This window comes from Monodon monoceros, unplaced genomic scaffold, assembly GCF_005190385.1.
Source record: "Monodon monoceros isolate NGI ecotype Baffin Bay Population unplaced genomic scaffold, NGI_Narwhal_1 Super_Scaffold_8, whole genome shotgun sequence".
NCBI classification, from domain to species: Eukaryota; Metazoa; Chordata; class Mammalia; order Artiodactyla; family Monodontidae; genus Monodon; species Monodon monoceros.
In genome coordinates, this window is record NW_021703785.1 from 73,885,263 (window position 1) to 73,903,533 (window position 18,271).

General features: G+C 42.1%; 1 protein-coding gene across 1 annotated transcript in view; it reads left to right on the forward strand.

Moving 5' to 3' along the window:
- Positions 1-18,271, forward strand: part of MICU2 (mitochondrial calcium uptake 2) — a 77,921-nt gene that overhangs the window by 54,332 nt on the left and 5,318 nt on the right. Inside the window, exons 7-8 of the mRNA XM_029210032.1 lie at positions 8,896-8,961; positions 13,846-13,943. Coding sequence (XP_029065865.1) covers positions 8,896-8,961; positions 13,846-13,943 — 164 coding nt within the window. The remainder of the gene's footprint in view (positions 1-8,895; positions 8,962-13,845; positions 13,944-18,271) is intronic.

The window sequence follows — 18,271 nt, forward strand, 5'->3', positions numbered from 1 at the left end:
AGGCAGCTGTCTGCAGACCCCGAGTGGGGCTGGGACTAGGAAGCATCCTGGAAGAGGTGACCGTTAAGTCCTGAGCATGTGTGACCTCAGAGCGGAGAATGTAGAGTGAGGTGGGTAAGCCAAAGTCTAGAGAACAGGTTCGCTTAAGGGACCAAGCTGAGGGTGAGAAGCCAGGGGCTGAAAGAAGGAGCAGGTAGAGAAGGAGAAGCACGGCAGAGTGCGGGCGGTGGGCTCGGGGCAGAGCACGCAGCATCCATCTCCTTGAGGCGTCCTCAGGTGCCACAGAGGCCGCGGGGAGTCCCTTAAACTTGCAGGTCACTGGGGACCGAGGCTGCGGAACAGAAGACGTGAATGGGAAATGCAGAGTTGGTGGCAGCAGAGAAAAATTGCTCTTCTGGGATGTCTGATGATTAAGGAAGGAAACTGGTTTGAGGTTAGCTTGAGGGTGAAAATGTGTCTGTCTGCACAAGTAGGACCTGAAATACCAGTGTCATAAGTCACGGAGCCCCTCACATTCCAGCACCTCAGGCTGCCTCAGGTCCGGGAGAAGGATGTGCTTGAGATGGTCGTTATTATTCAAGTAGAGGTTAAGAATCATGAAAGGCTGGGCTAGGTAAGGGTGTAAGTTCACGCAAACCGTAACCCCTCAGCCCTGGGTGAACTTTCTGCTCTGTTCCTTCCTGGGAGTCACAAGAGGAGGCCAGGTTTTAGAAGCGCTGTCCCCACTGTCCGCCCCCCCAGAACGGGAAAGCTGAGGTAGCGTCATGAAGTGGACACAGTGGGGCCCCTGGTGACCTCACTGTCACACATGCAGCGCCAAGGCTCAGGTGCTCTGCAGCGCGGTCACGTGGTGGCCCCGACCGACACTGAACGTCCTCGTCCCCTTTCCTTCTTCAGTCCTCTTCTCGGGGAGACTCAGGGCCACCCAGCAGTCTCCTTTCTGTGTGGGCAGGCTCTGCTTCTGCAACTGTTGAGCAAACCTGCCTCAAAAGCTTTTTAAGTACTTGTTTTAACGTAATAGTTGAACACTCTGAATTTACAGAACACTTTCTAAATACTACAGTTTTTTCCTTAAATGTTTGGGAAATTCTTAGATGACCAATCCATGAATTAAGGAAACAAGAAAAAGAATGTTAGGATACATCACTGATTTTTGTTTTAAGTTTAAGTTTATAAAGCTCAACCTTCTAAGCCTATAAAGGGTTCTTTGTGCTGATCTTAGGAATAAAACACTAAACTTGATAACCCATGAGCATGATGCAGTTTGTCGATTTAAAATAACAGCATAGGGGACTTCCCTGGTGGCGCAGTGGTTGAGAATCTGCCTGCCAATGCGGGGGACCCGGGTTCGATCCCTGGTCTGGGAAGTTCCCACATGCTGCGGAGCAACTAAGCCCGTGCGTCACAACTACTGAGCCTGTACTCTAGAGCCCGCGAGCCACAACTACTGGGCCCGCACGCCTAGAGGCTGTGCTCCACAACAAGAGAAGTCACCGCCTTACAGATGAAGAAACTGTTGTGCAGCACAGGGTTTGATTCTAAGTCTGTCCAGCTCTGGAGCTCGCTCTTTCTTCAGTGTTACCCTGCCTCGCATGTGGGAGAATTCAGAGGAGGACCGGGCTGAGAAAGGCCGCACACTGCAACGAAGAGTAGCCCCCGCTCGCCGCAACTAGAGAAAGCCTGTGCACAGCAACGAAGACCCAACACAGCCAAAAATAAATAAATAAATATTTTTTAAATAAAAAATAAAATAACAGCATAGAGGAGAAAAAACTATGCTTACATTAATTATTTAAATAATTATTTCATTTCCATGGTCCTTGTGTTAGGACACCTAAGTTTGTAGCATCTTCTATTTGAAAGTTTTTTGTTTTTGTTTTTGTGGTACGCAGGCCTCTCACTGTTGTGGCCTCTCCTGTTGCGGAGCACAGGCTCTGGACGCGCAGGCTCAGCGGCCATGGCTCACGGGCCCAGCCGCTCCGGGGCATGTGGGACCTTCCCGGACCAGGGCACGAACCCGCGTCCCCTGCATCGGCAGGCGGACTCTCAGCCACTGCGCCACCAGGGAAGCCCTGAAAGTTTATTGAAAGCACCAAACAGTTCTTTTCAGATCAGAAAAGCATATTTAAAAGGCAGGGTTTTGTGGGTTTGTTCTTTTTTTCAGCTTATCTGAATGTTTCCCCTGTGCATTTTATTTGTTGCTAGAAAAGTAATGAGAGTTACTTTAATACCCAAAACATAGATGTAACAACGTGATTTGAACAGCAAATGCAAAAGTAATGAAGAAATGTATTAATATAAAGTCTTGTAAAGATGTCCTAAAATACAAATTGCCTTAGTTTATTACTTTTGTGTTTTGTGGTACATTCCTGTCTTATTAATATCCAGATCTACAAACTGTGTTGGTAAGTGTATCGCTTACTTCTTTCTCCCAAGAACAAGTAAAATAGTAACTAAGCGTATAAGCCATTCTCTGTCAGATAATAACACACAGTGCCAGCAATGATCAAAGCCAGTAATAGTAAGTCCATTTAATTTTTACCTTGATGGATAGTACATCTGCTTATTGGGATGAGTGCCAGGGTTTCAGTGCAACTTCTTTAAACAATAAATAGATAGACTGACAAGTCTGTTTACTAGTATAAATTTCTCCTTAGGTGGTCCTCTGGTTTCACATTGTTTCCATACTGGTAGGAAGGACTGCTCTTAATGCAGTCAGGTTATAATTTTATCATGCTAAATACACCTGCTAGAGTTATTATTAAATATAAAGGCCTTCAGTAGAGTTTATCCTTCTTGATTTTGGAACAGTGTTCTTATTCCAGAATTTAATAGTATGATCCATCCTGGAAGCAAAAATAAGTTAGATTGACCCTATGTACTTTCTTCATTTTCAGCCTGAAATTGAAAGTATGGATCAGTATAAAGTCAGTCAATTTGTTGGTAGTTTTTTAGACATTCAGAATTTGTATTTGAATGTGTCTTCCTGCTTCTTTTACCACTTATGTGTAAAAGCTTTACCTTTTTTTGTTTCTCTAAGAAAGCACCCCTGTTTCTGCCAGACTTTGCTCTTACCTCCACCTAGAATGCCCTTTCCCCCATCTGAAATTCTTTTATTTATTTGTTCACTTGTTTGTTACCTCTGGCCCATTAGAATGTAAGTTAACAACAGCAAGGATGTTACCTTTCCGTAACCACTATATCCCAGCACTTAGAATGGTTGCAGGAGAGGCACTTAGTCCGTTGCTATCATGAATCAGCATCATGCACAAGCCATCTTAGAAAGTATCTTGGTAGACCAGAGAGACCTTTTGGCCTAAGAGGATACCTGGATACAAAATAGTTTCTAATGGGGCTATTATAGAACTAAATATACAGCACTGTAATTTCAACATGCACCAACCTGGGTAACACTCTCCCTGAGTCCAGACCAGAATGTTCTAGATACGACTCTGACAGGACAAGCTTTATGTGGCACTAAACCCACATGGGTAGACTTTAGGACAGACCCTTGTTCTAAATTACACTAAATTGGAATAAGCCAGTACTGTAATAAGCCTCCTAAAAAATTCGTATTTCAGTCAACTAATCCTATTTGCTTTTTTGTTTCGTTTGTTTGTTTTTAACTATTTATCATAACTATGTGAAGGTTATTATAACATTATTAAGTGTCTTATAATAAAAAAGATGTTTTGAATTTTCTATAAAATTTATCATTTTATGACTAACATCTATTGTTTTTTTAATTATATGATAAATTTTGACTAATTTTCAGTACTTGATCTAGCAAAAACAAACAACAAAAGGAGATCCATATTACCAGTATTAGCAATGAAAAGAGAGAAATCACCAGAGATCCTAGAGGTATCAGAAGGATAAAAATGGAATATTGTGAACAACTGATTCGTATGTGACTATTAACCTGATAACTCAGATGACTGGACAAGTGCCTTAAAAAAGCAAAACTCAGGGCTTTCTTGGTGGCGCAGTGGCTGAGAGTCTGCCTGCCGATGCAGGGGACACAGGTTCGTGCCCCAGTCCGGGAAGATCCCACGTGCCACGGAGTGGCTAGGCCCATGAGCCATGGCCGCTTAGCCTGCACGTCCGGAGCCTGTGCTCCGCAATGGGAGAGGCCACAACAGTGAGAGGCCCACGTACCGCAAAAAAAAAAAAAAAGGAAAACTTACCAAAACAAGAGGTGGGGTAGAAATCTAAATAGTCCTGTATCAAAGGATTGGGTTCGTTATCAAAAACTTTCCCACAAAGAAATGTCCAGGCTCAGATGGTTTCACTGGTGAAATCTGTCAAACTGTGCCCAGTTTGCATAGTTTCTTTCAGAAAATACAAGAAAAAGGAACATTTCCCTCATGTTATGAGACCAACATATCCCTGATAACTAAAACTTGGCAAAAACCTAACAGGAGAAGTAAATTATAGACCAACTTTCCTCATGAACAGAGGTATGAAAATACTTAACCAGATAGAACAAAACACATCAAGCACCATATAAAACAATACATCACAACCAAGTGAGATTTATCTAAGGAATACAAAATTCATTTCATGGTTGAAAATCAGTCAGTGCAGTCCATCATATTAACAGAATAAAGGAGAAACCAACATGATCATATCAGAACATGCAGACAGAGCATCTAACAAAATAAGCATTTTTGTGTAAAACTCAGAGTAGGAGTAGGAGAGAACTTCTTCAAACTGATAAAGGGCATTTACAAAAAAATTTTTTTTAATGTCATGCTACAACACAAAATACTGAATGCTTTCCCCTTAATCAGGAACAAGGCAAAGGATGTCTTTTCTTACCTCTGCTGTTTAACAGTTTACTGGAGATTCTAAAGATAACAGCAATACAGGAAAAGAAAATAGAGAGATAAAAATAGTAGAAAGGAAGAAGTATATTTGACTTTATTCACAGATAATATGACTAAGGAACCAACAACAAAATCAAAGCATAGAAGATCAGTATGGAAAAATCTATTGTATTTCCATATAATTAGTAGCAAACATTTGGAAAATGAAATTAAGATCAGTTCTTTTTGGATGGTATAAAATAAGTAGAAATAAATTTAACAAAAAACATACACCAAAAACTTCAGACATCGCTGGTAGAAATTCAAGGAGGCCTCAGTAAATGGAGGAATATACCATGTAAATGGATTAGAAGATTTCGTTCTTCCCAAATTGGTCTAGAGATTAAACTTTGCCAGGCAAAATCCCAGCAGTCTTTTTTTATAGAAGTTGACAAGCCGATTTTAAAATGTTTGTTAATTTATTTTTGGCTGCATTGGGTAGTTGAGGTGAGCGGGGGCTACTCTTCGTTGCAGTGCGCGGGCTTCTTGCAGTGGCTTCTCTTTTGTGGAGCACGGGCTCTAGGCGTGCAGGCTTCAGTAGTTGTGGCATATGGGCTTAGCTGCTCCGCGACATGTGGGATCTTCCCAGACCAGGGCTCGAACTCATGTCCCCTGCATTGGCAGGCAGATTCTTAACCACTGCGCCACCAGGGAAGTCCCTAAAGTGTATATTTAAAAGCAGAGGACCTGGGACTTGCCTGGTGGTGCAATGTTAAGAATCCGCCTGCCAATGCAGGGGACAAGGGTTCGAGCCCAGGTCCGGGAAGATCCCACATGCTGCAGAGCAACTAAGCCCGTGCGCCACAACTACTGAGCCTGCGCTCTAGAGCCCGCGAGCCACAACTACTGAGCCCACGTGCCACAACTACTGCAGCCCACGTGCCTAGACCCTGTGCTCCACAACAAAGAGAAGCCCCTGCAAGGAGAAGCCTGCGCACTGCAACTAAGAGTAGCCCCCGCTCGCCACAACTAGAGAAAGCCCACGTGCAGCAAGGAAGACCCAACGCAGCCAAATAAATAAATTTATAAAAGAAAAAAAAAGAAAGAAAAAAGCAGAGGACCTGGGAATTCCCTGGCGGTCCAGTGGTTAGGACACTGCACTTCCACTGCAGGGAGCCTAAGACCCTTGGTTGGGGAACTGAGATCCAGCAAGCCACGAGGCGTGGCCCAAATAAATAAATAAGTAAAAGCAAAGGACCTAAAATACTCAAATCAATCTTGAGAAACAAGAACAAATCTGGTTGACTCACACTACCTGACTTTAAGACACTACAAAGCTATAGTAACAGTGACACGGTGATATTGCCCACAGGATGGACAAGTAGATAGTGGAGGATAGTAAAGAGTCCACGCTTACATGGTCACTTAATTTTCATTAAAGACACCAAATCAGTTAATGGGAAAAGTCTTTTCAACAAATGACACTAGAACAAACGGATAGGATGTATATATGAAAAAGATTAGTCATAACCTCTGCCTCACACCACATACAAAAATGTATTTGAAAAAAAATGTGTTTGAGATGTATTATATATTTAAACATAAAAACTAAAACCACTAAGCTTCTGGGAAAAAATATAAGAGAATATCTTCAGAATCTAGGGTAGGCAGAGTTGCTTAGGGCACTAAAAGCAGTAACCATAAAAGAAAAAACTGATAAAGTAGTCATCATCAAAATTAATAACTTCTGTTTATTAAGAAACGAATAGGCAAATTGTAGGATAAGAGAAAATATTTTCCAAACATATCTAACAAAAGGCTTGTATCCAGAATATATAACAAATGCTTACAACTTAATAGTTTTAAAAAATTTTTTTAAGTACACAAAAGACTACAACAGAAACTTCACGAGAGAAAATGTACAAATGGGAGATAGCACTTGAAAAAGTGCTCCACGTGAGTTCTCAGGGAAATGCAAGTTAAAACCACAGTGAAGTAGTACAGTACTTCGAACAGAATGGCTGAAATTAAAAAAACTGATCACACCAAATGGTGAGGATGTGAAGGAACGAGAATTCACTTTGGAAAAGGGTTTGGCGGTTTCTTGTAAAGTTGCACAGACCTAACTGTTCCCCTCCTGGGTATTTATTCAAGAGAAATATTAAAACATGTCAAAAACATGTCAAAAACAGGAAAGTTGATGGCGGAGCTATGCTGTACAACGTAGTGGGTGTAGTTAGCAGTATGGTGCCCTGCACTTGAAACTCCGTTAAGAGGCTGGGTGTCATGCTAAGTGTTCTTACCACCAAAAAAAAACCCAAACAAACAAAAACAGAGGTGATTGATACGTTTATTACCTCAATTGTGGTGATGTATCATGGGTGTATGCCTAGGTACAAATTCATCAAAACGTATACATTATTGTGTGCAATGTTCTGTATATTAAGTATACCTCAGTAAAGCTGGGAAAACGGAAAGTTTATGGCAGCTTGATTCACAGTAGCCAAAAAGTGGAGACAGCAATGCAAACATCTATCATGAGTGAATGGATAAATATTGGTGTATTTATACAAATGGGATACAACTCAGCAATAAGTGAGAACAAACTACTGATATGCAAACAACATGGATAAATCACAAAATCATTATACTGAGTGAAAAGAGACGCAAAGGAACACGTACTCCTTGATACCATTTATTTGAATTTGTAAACTAAGTGAAACTAATTTGATGCAGCTAGAATGCATTGCCTGGGAATTGACACAAGAAGCGTTCTGAGGAAAGGAAATGTTCTGCTCTGTGGCAGACGATTGGTTACTCAGGTTAAAACTGTATGGCTAAGATGTGTATGTTTCAGTGGATAAAAATTTTTCCAGAAGAGATATAAATAATAATAATTGAGAAGGGAACCGGGAGTAGGTAGTAGAAGTATAGCTGGACCGAGAATGGCAGGATACTGTAAACTGTGGAAGCTGAATAGTGTATATATGGTGGGTTATTATAGGAGTCTCTTTGCTATGTCTGAAATTTCTATTATTAAAAATTTTAAGAGGAGGTGTGGAAAGCAAAGCAAGAAGTGTTTGGGTATTGAACTTGGCAGTAGGTTGATGGTCAATTTAAAAATAAAGGATAAAACAAATGAAAGCTTTTCAACTTCATTTCCTAGAATAAGTGGGGGTGGGAGAATGTTGAAAAGTTTGAGGGCTTGAGAGAACTAGAGATAAACCATATGCCTAAAACAATAAAACAGAAGCAACTACTTCGTTAATTTGGAATTTAGTGGCAGCAGTTTTCAGGCTATTAAGAAAGAAGTAGCCTAGAAAAAATGGGTGAAGGTTTGTCTCCTAATTGATTTGAATCCATAGTTTGAGATTTTGTCTACATTTAATTTTTTTTTAAAACTTTTTTTTTAATTTGCTTTCCATGTGAGGATTGGTACAAATGACTCTGAAAGGTAGGTAGGTTTTTTAATATACTCAGTCTGAAGGTACTGTTTTTTTTGTTTTTTTGGGTTTTTTTTGAAGGTACTATTGACAGTTTATAATTAGTAGAAATGTAGGCCTTTAAATTATTTTAATGCTTTGTAAATGCATAAGGAGAAAAAGGAAGAGCATTTATATGATACGAATAGCTTTTTAAGAGCTAGGTACTTGAAATGTGGTCATGAAGCACCAGAGATAGAAAAAGAAGAGAAGAGATAGAGAAAAAAAAGGGAATAAAAATTCTCTTGAAGAATGAGGGTAATCATGAAGTTTTTATACAGTGATGCCTTTAGAATATATATATGTGTGTGTGTGTATATATTTTATATAGATAGATAGATACACACATAAAGTAAGCCAGCTTTCTTAGGAGAACAAATGATCCAACTCATAATAATGTTACTACTTGCATATCTGTTTTCTCCTTTGATTCTTATATGATCTAAGGGGTAAAAACTAATGTTAGGAGTTACAATGCAAAAATAATTTAATATTTAACAAATAACTAGTAAACATTTTATAATAAAAACTTAGCATCTGTTTTTTAGGTTGTTTTCTAAACTCCAGGAGACACGCATCTAAATTCACGTTTGCATTCTTTCTAGCTGCAGAAGATCATAAGTAAACAGGATGACTCGAAGACAAGAGTAACTAATGAAACAGAATGCCAGGTATGTGCAAATAAACGAAATATTTCCAAGCAGTTGTTATTTACAATAGCTTCTCTATTCTGTTTGCTCAAATAAGTATTCCCAAATAGTTGGGGAAATTAACAGTAACTTAATTTTTCTAAATATTTTAAATAGATTTTCTACATTCACATGATCCAAACCTCAAAAGACTCACAAGAGGATGTATGCAGGGCAGAACTTTCCTCCCCATGACCCAGGTCCTGGGTATTCTTCCAGAGATATTTCATGTGTATATAAGCATGTATATAAATAAGCAACTAAACATTTCCATGTGTTCTTCTTACCATTTTTATACAAGCAGTAGCGTACTATACACTGTTCCATACCCTCCCATTTTTTCTTACCATATCCGAATATCTCATTCTTTTTAATGGCTCCGTAGTACTTCACTGTATGGATGGATGTACCAGTTGATGTAACCATTCCCCATTTGAAAGATATTTAACATGTATCCAGTCTTTTGATATTGCAAATAATGCAGTTAATAATCCTGTAATCATATCACTTCATATATATGTGAATATATCCAAGGGGTAACTTCCCAGAAATTCACTTGCTGGGTCAAAAGGTATGAACATTTCTAAGGTTGTTGATAAACTTTGATAAATATTGGCAAATATCTTCTGTAGAAAATGAACCAACTTTCATTCCCACCAGCAATGTATATCCTTAAATTTTCCATTGATAATCTTTTAATCAGTTGTAATTCCACAATTTGCTTTCTGTGAGATTTTCTTAAATTTCCAAATCATTTCATCTTTTAGAGCATGTCTGCTTCAAATTTTGCAAATTATTAAAATCACAATTTTTTTATATTTCATTCCCTTTGAGCAGCGCTATGCTGGACTTGTTTCACGTCTGTCCGGGCCCTCTAATGGTGCCCCGCCTCCCGGGTGTGCACCTCGTCTGTGTCCTCAGCTCCCTGCGTGTCCTGCCACACCACCTGCCCCTCCTTAGGGTAACCGTTTAATCGTCTGTGTCTTCTGGAGCGTGCGCATCCTCATTCTTTCTGAGGTCGTGTGAGGTTAGGGAGCAGGCCACGCGACCACCCTTACCTCTGATGCCAGCTGGAGGCTCAGGGGGCCCCAGTATCACCTTGGGTCTGAGAATTCATTGGAAGGACTCATAGTACTCCCTGAAAGTTGTTAGGTCCGTGGCTACGGTTTATTACAGTGAGAGGGTGCAGGTTAAAATCAGCCAAGGGGAGAGACTCGTAGGCAGAATCCAGAGGTTCTAGTCATCCTCTCCCAGGGGAGTGTGGAAAGCACTGACTTTCCCAGCAGTGACTGTGACAGCACACACGGAGTAGTGCCAGCCAGGGCTTTGGTATCCAGAGACTGTTGGGGTTAGCCATGGAAACCTGGTTGGCTGTCCTCGTGGCTGACCTCAGACTCTAGCCCTTCTGGAGGTCAAGCTGATACCCTATGGCCCAAAGCCTCCACCCCAAATCTCATTGTTGGACTCCTGTTGTGGCCCAAGGCCCCCAGGTAAACAAAGACACCTTCTCTTAGGGACCACCTCCTAGCAGCCCAGGGCAAAGGCCAGACATCTGGGTAAGGTTAATTCCTTACTACACAAGTTGTATCTACATAGCCTGGTAAAGCACCAGTCATACCCTATATACTCCGTAAATATTTTTTAATGAATGAACAAATACCTAATCTTATGGATATAACACTTTTTTTTTTAAATAGATTTATTGTATTTATTTATTTTTGGCTGTGCTGGGTCTTCGTTGCTGCGCGGGCTTTCTCTAGTTGCGGCGAGCGGGGGCTACTCTTCATTGCCGTGCACGGGCTTCTCATTGCAGTGGCTTCTCTTGTTGCAGGGCACAGGCTCTAGGTGCGTGGGCTTCAGTAATTGTGGCATGTGGGCTCAGCAGTTGTGGCTCGGGCTTACTTGCTCTGCAGCATGTGGGATCTTCCTGGACCAGGGCTTGAACCCGTGTCCCCTGCATTGGCAGGTGGATTCTTAACCACTGCGCCACCAGGGAAGACCCAGATATAGCACTTTTTTTTTTTTGCGGTACGCGGGCCTCTCACTGCTATGGCCTCTCCCATTGCGGAGCACAGGCTCCAGACGCGCAGGCTCAACGGCCATGGCTCACGGGCCCAGCCGCTCCGCGGCATGCGGGATCCTCCCGGACCGGGGCACGAACCCGCGTCCCCTGCATTGGCAGGCAGACTCCCAACCACTGCGCCACCAGGGAAGCCCCAGATATAGCACTTTTAACCATTGACCTGTTCTTGGTCATTAAGTCTGTTTCCAAATCTTTGCTGTACGATGCAGTAAATAGCTACATGTGTAAATTTAAGACAGAGATCTAAGAGTCAGGTTGTCGGGTGAAGACATGACTACTTGTAAGGCTTTGACCCATATTGTCAGGCTGCCTTCCACAAAGGTTGTAACAGTTTACAGGCCTGCCGGCAGTCTCTCCAGGGTTGGTATCGTTTTTGTTTTGTTTCTTAATCTGTGTCAGTGTGACCGGGGAAAAGGTATCACAGATTGTTTTTTAAGATAGTTATGTACACCATTCATGTTTCTTATTTTATAAATTTTCTGTTTCTTTTTTTTTTAACATCTTTATTGGAGTATAATTGCTTTACAATGGTGTGTTAGTTTCTGCTGTATAACAGTGAATCAGCTATACGTATACATATATCCCCATATCCGCTCCCTCTTGTGTCTCCCAAGACACCCAAATTTTCTGTTTCTGTTCTTTGGGAATTTCTTTAGGGTTTTTCTTCATATACTTGAGAATATTAACCTAGTGTCTGTCTAAATTATTGAAATATTTTTCAGATTTGTTTTTGTTTATGATGTTTTGGTTATAGATGTTTTTATTTTTAATGTAGTCACGTTTAGCTGTCTTTTTATTTATTCAGTTACTTTCATTCTTTAAAATGCCTTCCCCACATCAAAATCAGTTGTTAAATACTAACCTATATTATCCTCTGATTTAGTTGTGGTTTTATTTTCTTACATATAATTTTTTCATTCATCTGAAATTTGTTTCTTAAGGGCATCCCTAGGGATATTTCGTTAACTTTTTTACTATTATAAATAGACTCTTTACCCTCAAAGGAAAAATTATTGCTGTTAAGCAGGAAATTCATTTAATTTTTAATGTTTCTGTACCAGTCTATCTTACTGAATTTTCTTATTTTTTCTGTTGATTTTCCTGGTTGTTCTAAGTATAAAATTATTTCTAAATAATATTAATCTTAGTTTATTCCTTTATGTATTGGACAAAATTACCCCCAAAAATGTTTAGTAATAGTGTTCTTGGTAGACATCCTGATCATCTTCTAACCTTAACGAGAATACATACGGTTTTGTGTTTTAGTATATCTCCTGAGCATTTATATGGGAATTAAGAAAAAACTCCAGGCATGACTTCCTGCCCACACTTGTGTGGAAGTCCAGTTAAAATCCACATTTGTATTTATAGTGGCTATTTTATAAAATTATTAGACACAAAGTCAAGTGTTTAAGAGTCAGTACTGTGGAAGGCTCTGTGTCAGTCAGCCCCACTGGGACCACTGCTTCCTCCCCATGAGCCGACCCCTTGGCAGGGGCGGTGAGGTGTGGCCGAGCCCCCTGCGGCCCCAGGGCCGTGGCCGGCTGGTTGCTGGATGTGTGGGTGACTTGCCTGCACTGAGTCTCTGCAGTCTGTCCCCTCCAGAACCTGAGGCTGCGCTCGTCTCTGCCTGGCCTCCCGGGAGCTGTCCCCACGTCCGCACAGCCGGTGTCGAGCAGAGACTGAGCAGGGTGTCCGCTTGCAGACGCAGCCCTGCTCACGGGCTGGGAGGCTGGGCCCCCGTCCCACCTCAGGCTCTTTTCAGGTCTGTCGCTGCCTTCCCCTGGCCAGCTCTGGTTCTGAGCTGCAGGTGGTCGCGTTTTGACGCCCTGCCCTGCAGCCCTTGCTGGAGGACTGAACTGTGCTCACTCTCCTGCTGCCGTAAAGGCCCTGGACCACAGCCCACTCCGCCCTCCAAGGCGCATTCCCCTCTCTGGGCTCCCGATCATCCTTCAGTTGAACAGTGCCCAGAAGCTTCTAAGTCCGGAAGCCGGCCTGCCCTCTGCCTGAGCCCACACGCTGTCTCGGAGCCTCGCTGGACCCAGCCACCTTCTCGCCCACTACACCCAGGCTTTCATGAGTTCTCACCATGTGACAGTCACCCCACCTGCTGCTGTATCTGGGAAGTGGGGGCAGGGTTGGGGAGCAGGCTGGACCATCCAGTGCCTGAATTTCTTTCTGCAGATGCTCTTTTTCAGATTATTTGGTTTAAGTTTGTACCCCCATTTGTTGTTTAGTTGCTGCTGATAATCTTTTTAGCTGCTCTGTTTTGTTATTATTTTTGTTTATTTTATTGGAGATTTGAAGGAGGAAGAGCCTATGAATCTGCTTCTCTCGTAGCCTTGAATGGAATCCTCAGCCGGTAACTTTATAACTAGGAAAAGCTAGTGCTTCATTTCTAGCATTCAGCAAAAGGTCCAAGATTTCTCTGCTTTAATTCTCTCAGTCCTGCTTTATTAGAAAATGCCTAAGGGTCACATTTGAAAATAACTCATCCCACTATTCTAAGCTCTCTTTTTGGCCTGATCCAAAATGTCGTTCACTGCTGAAGTCCACCTTGGGTCCTTTGAGTGTTTTAGCCCTTTTGTTTTCCTCCTGCTTGAGCCATGATATAGAATAGTGTCATGCAGAGTAACAGACAGAATGGCTACATCTGTTCTCGCCCTCTTGTTGTTGTTACAAGAATCTTTTGTGGGTATTGTCCTAAGAATTCCAGGCTACAGGATCCATTTTTTGTTCTTGGTTATATAATTACTCGAAATTATTGTATCTTTTTTTTACAGGAACCAACAGCGAAAGAACCTGAAATTAACACAACCCTTCAGATACGTTTCTTTGGAAAAAGAGGAGAAAGAAAACTTCACTATAAAGAATTTCGAAGGTAAATGCAAATATTTCTATTCATTTAGGGAAATTTTATAGGTAAGAGGTAAAGAAACAACTGAATACATTTATTTATGTCCCAGAACTGCAGGCCATAAAACCAGATACAGTATCTCTGAGAGCAAAACCTGTGAAATGTAAACTAAAGTTACTATGCTCAAAAATACCTCTAACCTATTATGAAAAGTAGTATTCATTTTACAGACTACAATAATTAGTAACTTACTGTTTGCAGCTAGAAGAGGGAGATGCCCCTCGTATCAGTTCTTAATTCACAACAAACCAGCCCAACTTAAAACAGTGACCATTCGTTATTGCCATGAGTCTTTGGGTCAGCTGGGTGCTTCTCCAGCGGGGGCCAGAATCGGGCCTTCTAGACTGGACGGGCCCCTGCTGTTGCCGTCTGCTGATGGTTGGCAGGAGCTGGGGCCGGCTCTGCTGAGACGGCACAGCTGGGACAGCCCAGCTCTGCTCCCGCCGTCCCCGCCCCCAGCCCAGGGGTCGGCAGCCCATCTTTGTAAAGGGCCAGGCAGTGAGTACGGCCCCTGTCCTGGCTGCGCAGCTCAGCCGCCACAGCGTGAAAGCAGCTGTGGACAGCACAGGCCTGTTGATGCGTTGGTACGTGGTGGGCGTGTCTGTGGTCCAGTCCAGCTTGCGGACCTTGCTGCACTCACGTCTTCATCTGCAGGGAGGGAATCGCACTTACGGTCTGTGGCATCGTAAGCACCGCAGTGTCGTGTCCTGTTCACCTCCTCCCCGGCAAGCACGACTCCATGCGGAACCAGACCCTGTGCTCGCGGGCCTCCCCACTAACCAGAGTCTTAGAACAGATACCAGGAAGCAGCTCAGAATGGTGGGAAAGTGCCGATTTGGGAGGAAGGAGACGCCTCTTGTCAGTGCAGCTAACTAAAGCCTGACGGAGTGTATTCCACGTGCTGCTATGTGCCGGGCTGTGCCTCAGACGCAGGGCTGGTCCCTCCTGGGAACCATCTAGTAAACGTGCACAGAACATTTAAACGCATTCGGTCATTGCTATCACAGGTGGATAGGGTTTGGGGCAGCGCAGAAGATCACTTCTGGAGTGGGTGATCAGGAAGCTTTCTGGAGGAAATAGCCCTACGCCGATCTTGACAGGTGAGCAGGAATTAGCCAGGGAGAAATGGTCGGGGAGGGAGGGACGGAGAACAGCACGAGGAAGGACACGCGGGAGAACATATGGCTTGTCCAGGAATCAGAGAGGGCAGGCATGGTAGAGAAATAAACAAGCATGAGGGGTGGGCAGAGGTGAAGGTGGAGGCCCGGGAGACGTATGCTTCCTGTGTGAGGGCTCACGCACCAGAAGGTCCAGCTTGAGTTACGCCGTAAGGGAGGCCCCGCAGGCGTCCCGCGCTTGGTGCCTGGTCAGATGGGCGTCACTCTGGCAAGATGGTGGGCGACGACAAGGGGGATCCGATGCGACACGAGCCCGCTGGGCTACGGCAGGTGAGGAATGACAGGAGCCCTGAACCAGGGGGTGGCGATAAAGACTTTGGACTGGGAGTTTTCAAGACACGTTTAGGAGATACAATTGTAGGGCTTAGTGATTGTTTAAAGTTGCTTCTAACTTTAATTTTCCTTAAAGGGAATAATTTCATTTAGAATTCTTACTTTAAACTTTTTCTTAAAGTTTCTGTAATTAATGGGCCCTGTGAAATTTGTAATACCATTACGCAATTTTAAAAAAGATCCAATTAACAAAGAATCCAATTAACAAAAAATGCAGTTTTTCAGGGACTTGGCTCTTAGATGGAGGAGGCCACCCCTGAAATGAACGTTACAGGTGCACTGGGCTAGAATTCGGTAATCATAACATGTCTTTAACATTTTGCGTAAGTCGTAAAGTAACAGAAAATAGCTTCCGTATATTATATTATGTATATATAATATAATATAAAATTATATATATAATTTTTAACCGGTCACCATTACAGTGGCCAAATTACTCATTGAAATTGCACAAGAAGTTCTTTCAGTATGTGTTATGTGGAGCTTATAGTTTTGTTTTTATGGGAGTATAACATATAATCCTTCCTTATAAAAAGATGTTTGCTTTTCTCTTCTGACCTTTGTCTTAGCATCCTCTTTACAGCTTGTCTCATAAAGGATATTGTTTTGTAAAGTACAGCTTTTAAGTCTCAAGGAAAGGCAGGGAAGGTGACACAGAGTTAGTGTTGTGGTAGCTAATTATGGTATTTACCTAGAGATACTAGTTTTCTCATTTAGAGAAACAATATTATACTTTGAAAAAAACACACATATTTATGATTTAAGACAAACCTGGGTTCCAGTGCGGAACTTGACAGTTTGCTAAGTGTGATTTGATTTGACAAGCGATTGGACCTGAGTGTCGGGTCTGTTCCTTCACCAGTGAGATGGTGATGATGAGACCCACTCAGTGAGGCTGTTCACAAGCTTATATGTGACGCAGGTATAACTATTATAGTAGATCATGTAACTAGAAATTGGAGAGGTGAAATTCAGACACAGTTTGTCTTAAGTTTCGAGCAGTCACAGAGTTTCTGAAAGAGGTGGTCCTGCAGTTGCTTGCTAGGTGGTTGGGGGCACTGGGTGGGCTTTCAAGGAAGTAGTCCCCCCAGGTGACCAGAGGGACAGACGGACTTAGTAGATGCCATCAGGTGTCAAGAGAAACTTACCAGTGACTGAGGGAACATGTGGATAAATTGGTGGCTTGTTTGGGGTTTTTTTTTTTTACTTCTACAACTAGTCAGATTCTCCAGCTGAAATACCACTTAGCCATTTCAGTAAAAGCTGAAGTATAGTTTAAGTTCTATCTCCTGGAATTTTGGTGTCTATTCATTGTTATGAAATCAACAGGTAATTTAACTGTGAAAATTCAGTTCTTTATCAGCGTATATATAGTTCAGGGGAAAAAATACTGAAGCTCAGACTCAGCAGGCAGCTGGCGATGGTGTTTACCTGCTCTGTGCCAGTGCCTGTTTGTCTTGTTTGTTTTTCCCGTCTCTTCCTCCCTGTCGTCTTACTTTACTGGGGACTTGTCTTCTGCATTTCTTTTTCTCTTCCTCTAAACTCAACGGTTAGCCCTAAAACTAGTGACCAGAAATAACCCCTGTGTTTATTTCCTGTGTGGTATGTTTGACCTCATTTTTTATTCCAATAAATAGTTAAAACTTAAAATAACTTTGTGACTGAAGATAGGGAAGTGGTTGGAAAGGGAAGAAAATTGGTCTCAAGTTTTCTCATCAGGAAAAATTAGGAGGATATTGATGCAGATGTACTTTCTAGGACTGGAATTTTTTTTTTTATTCTGAAATACCAGTTATTAGTTGAGGATGTTCTAAATTCATGAAGAGCTTTTATAAATTCAGAGATGTCTGTAAGCAGTGCTGTGCTGGTAAATATATTCCGCGATCGGCTCTCGGGAAGAATGGCCTTGATTGGTAAACTTGCAAATTAGTAGTAAATACTCTACAAGATACTGTGGCCTAAAAAACCCAGATAAGCAAAACAGATTTCTCCCGTCGTTTCCAATTATGACACTGTCTTCCAATTAAGACACTAATTTATAAACTATTTAATTTGTTCAGGATGCATTTGGTGGCCTTTTGTACTGCAAATTCTTCAATTCAGATATTTATGTCCAGTATCGTGTCCCAGACTTTCATGTCTTGACAAGACGTATAATTTGAGACAAGATTTTATCATTAAGCATATTTAATGTTCTTCAGAAGTAGTATAATTAGTTAAGATGAAAGAGCTTAAACCAGACAATGGATAGTTTAACAACAATTAAGTTTATAATATTTCAGCCTCAGGTAGAGCCCAAAGAAAAAGAAAAAGGAAAGGAACAGTTAGTAATGTTTTTATACCATATTTTCTACTTCCCTTATCACTGTACACTCATTTGCAAGTAAAACACCCTTTTAACAGTCCTTATAAGAATCAGTTGAGGGCTTCCCTGGTGGCGCAGTGGTTGAAAGTCTCCCTGCCAATGCAGGGGACATGGGTTCGAGCCCTGGTCTGGGAAGATCCCACATGCCGCGGAGCAGCTAGGCCCGTGAGCCACAATTACTGAGCCTGCGCGTCTGGAGCCTGTGCTCCGCAACGGGAGAGGCCGCGATAGTGAGAGGCCCCCGCACCGTGATGAAGAGTGGCCCCCACTTGCCGCAACTAGAGAAAGCCCTCGCACAGAAACGAAGACCCAACACAGCCATAAATAAAAAATTAAAAAAAAAAAAAAGTAAAAGTGTACAGGTTTAAAAAAAAAAAAAAAATATCAGTTGATGCCATCACAGCACCCAGTACAGT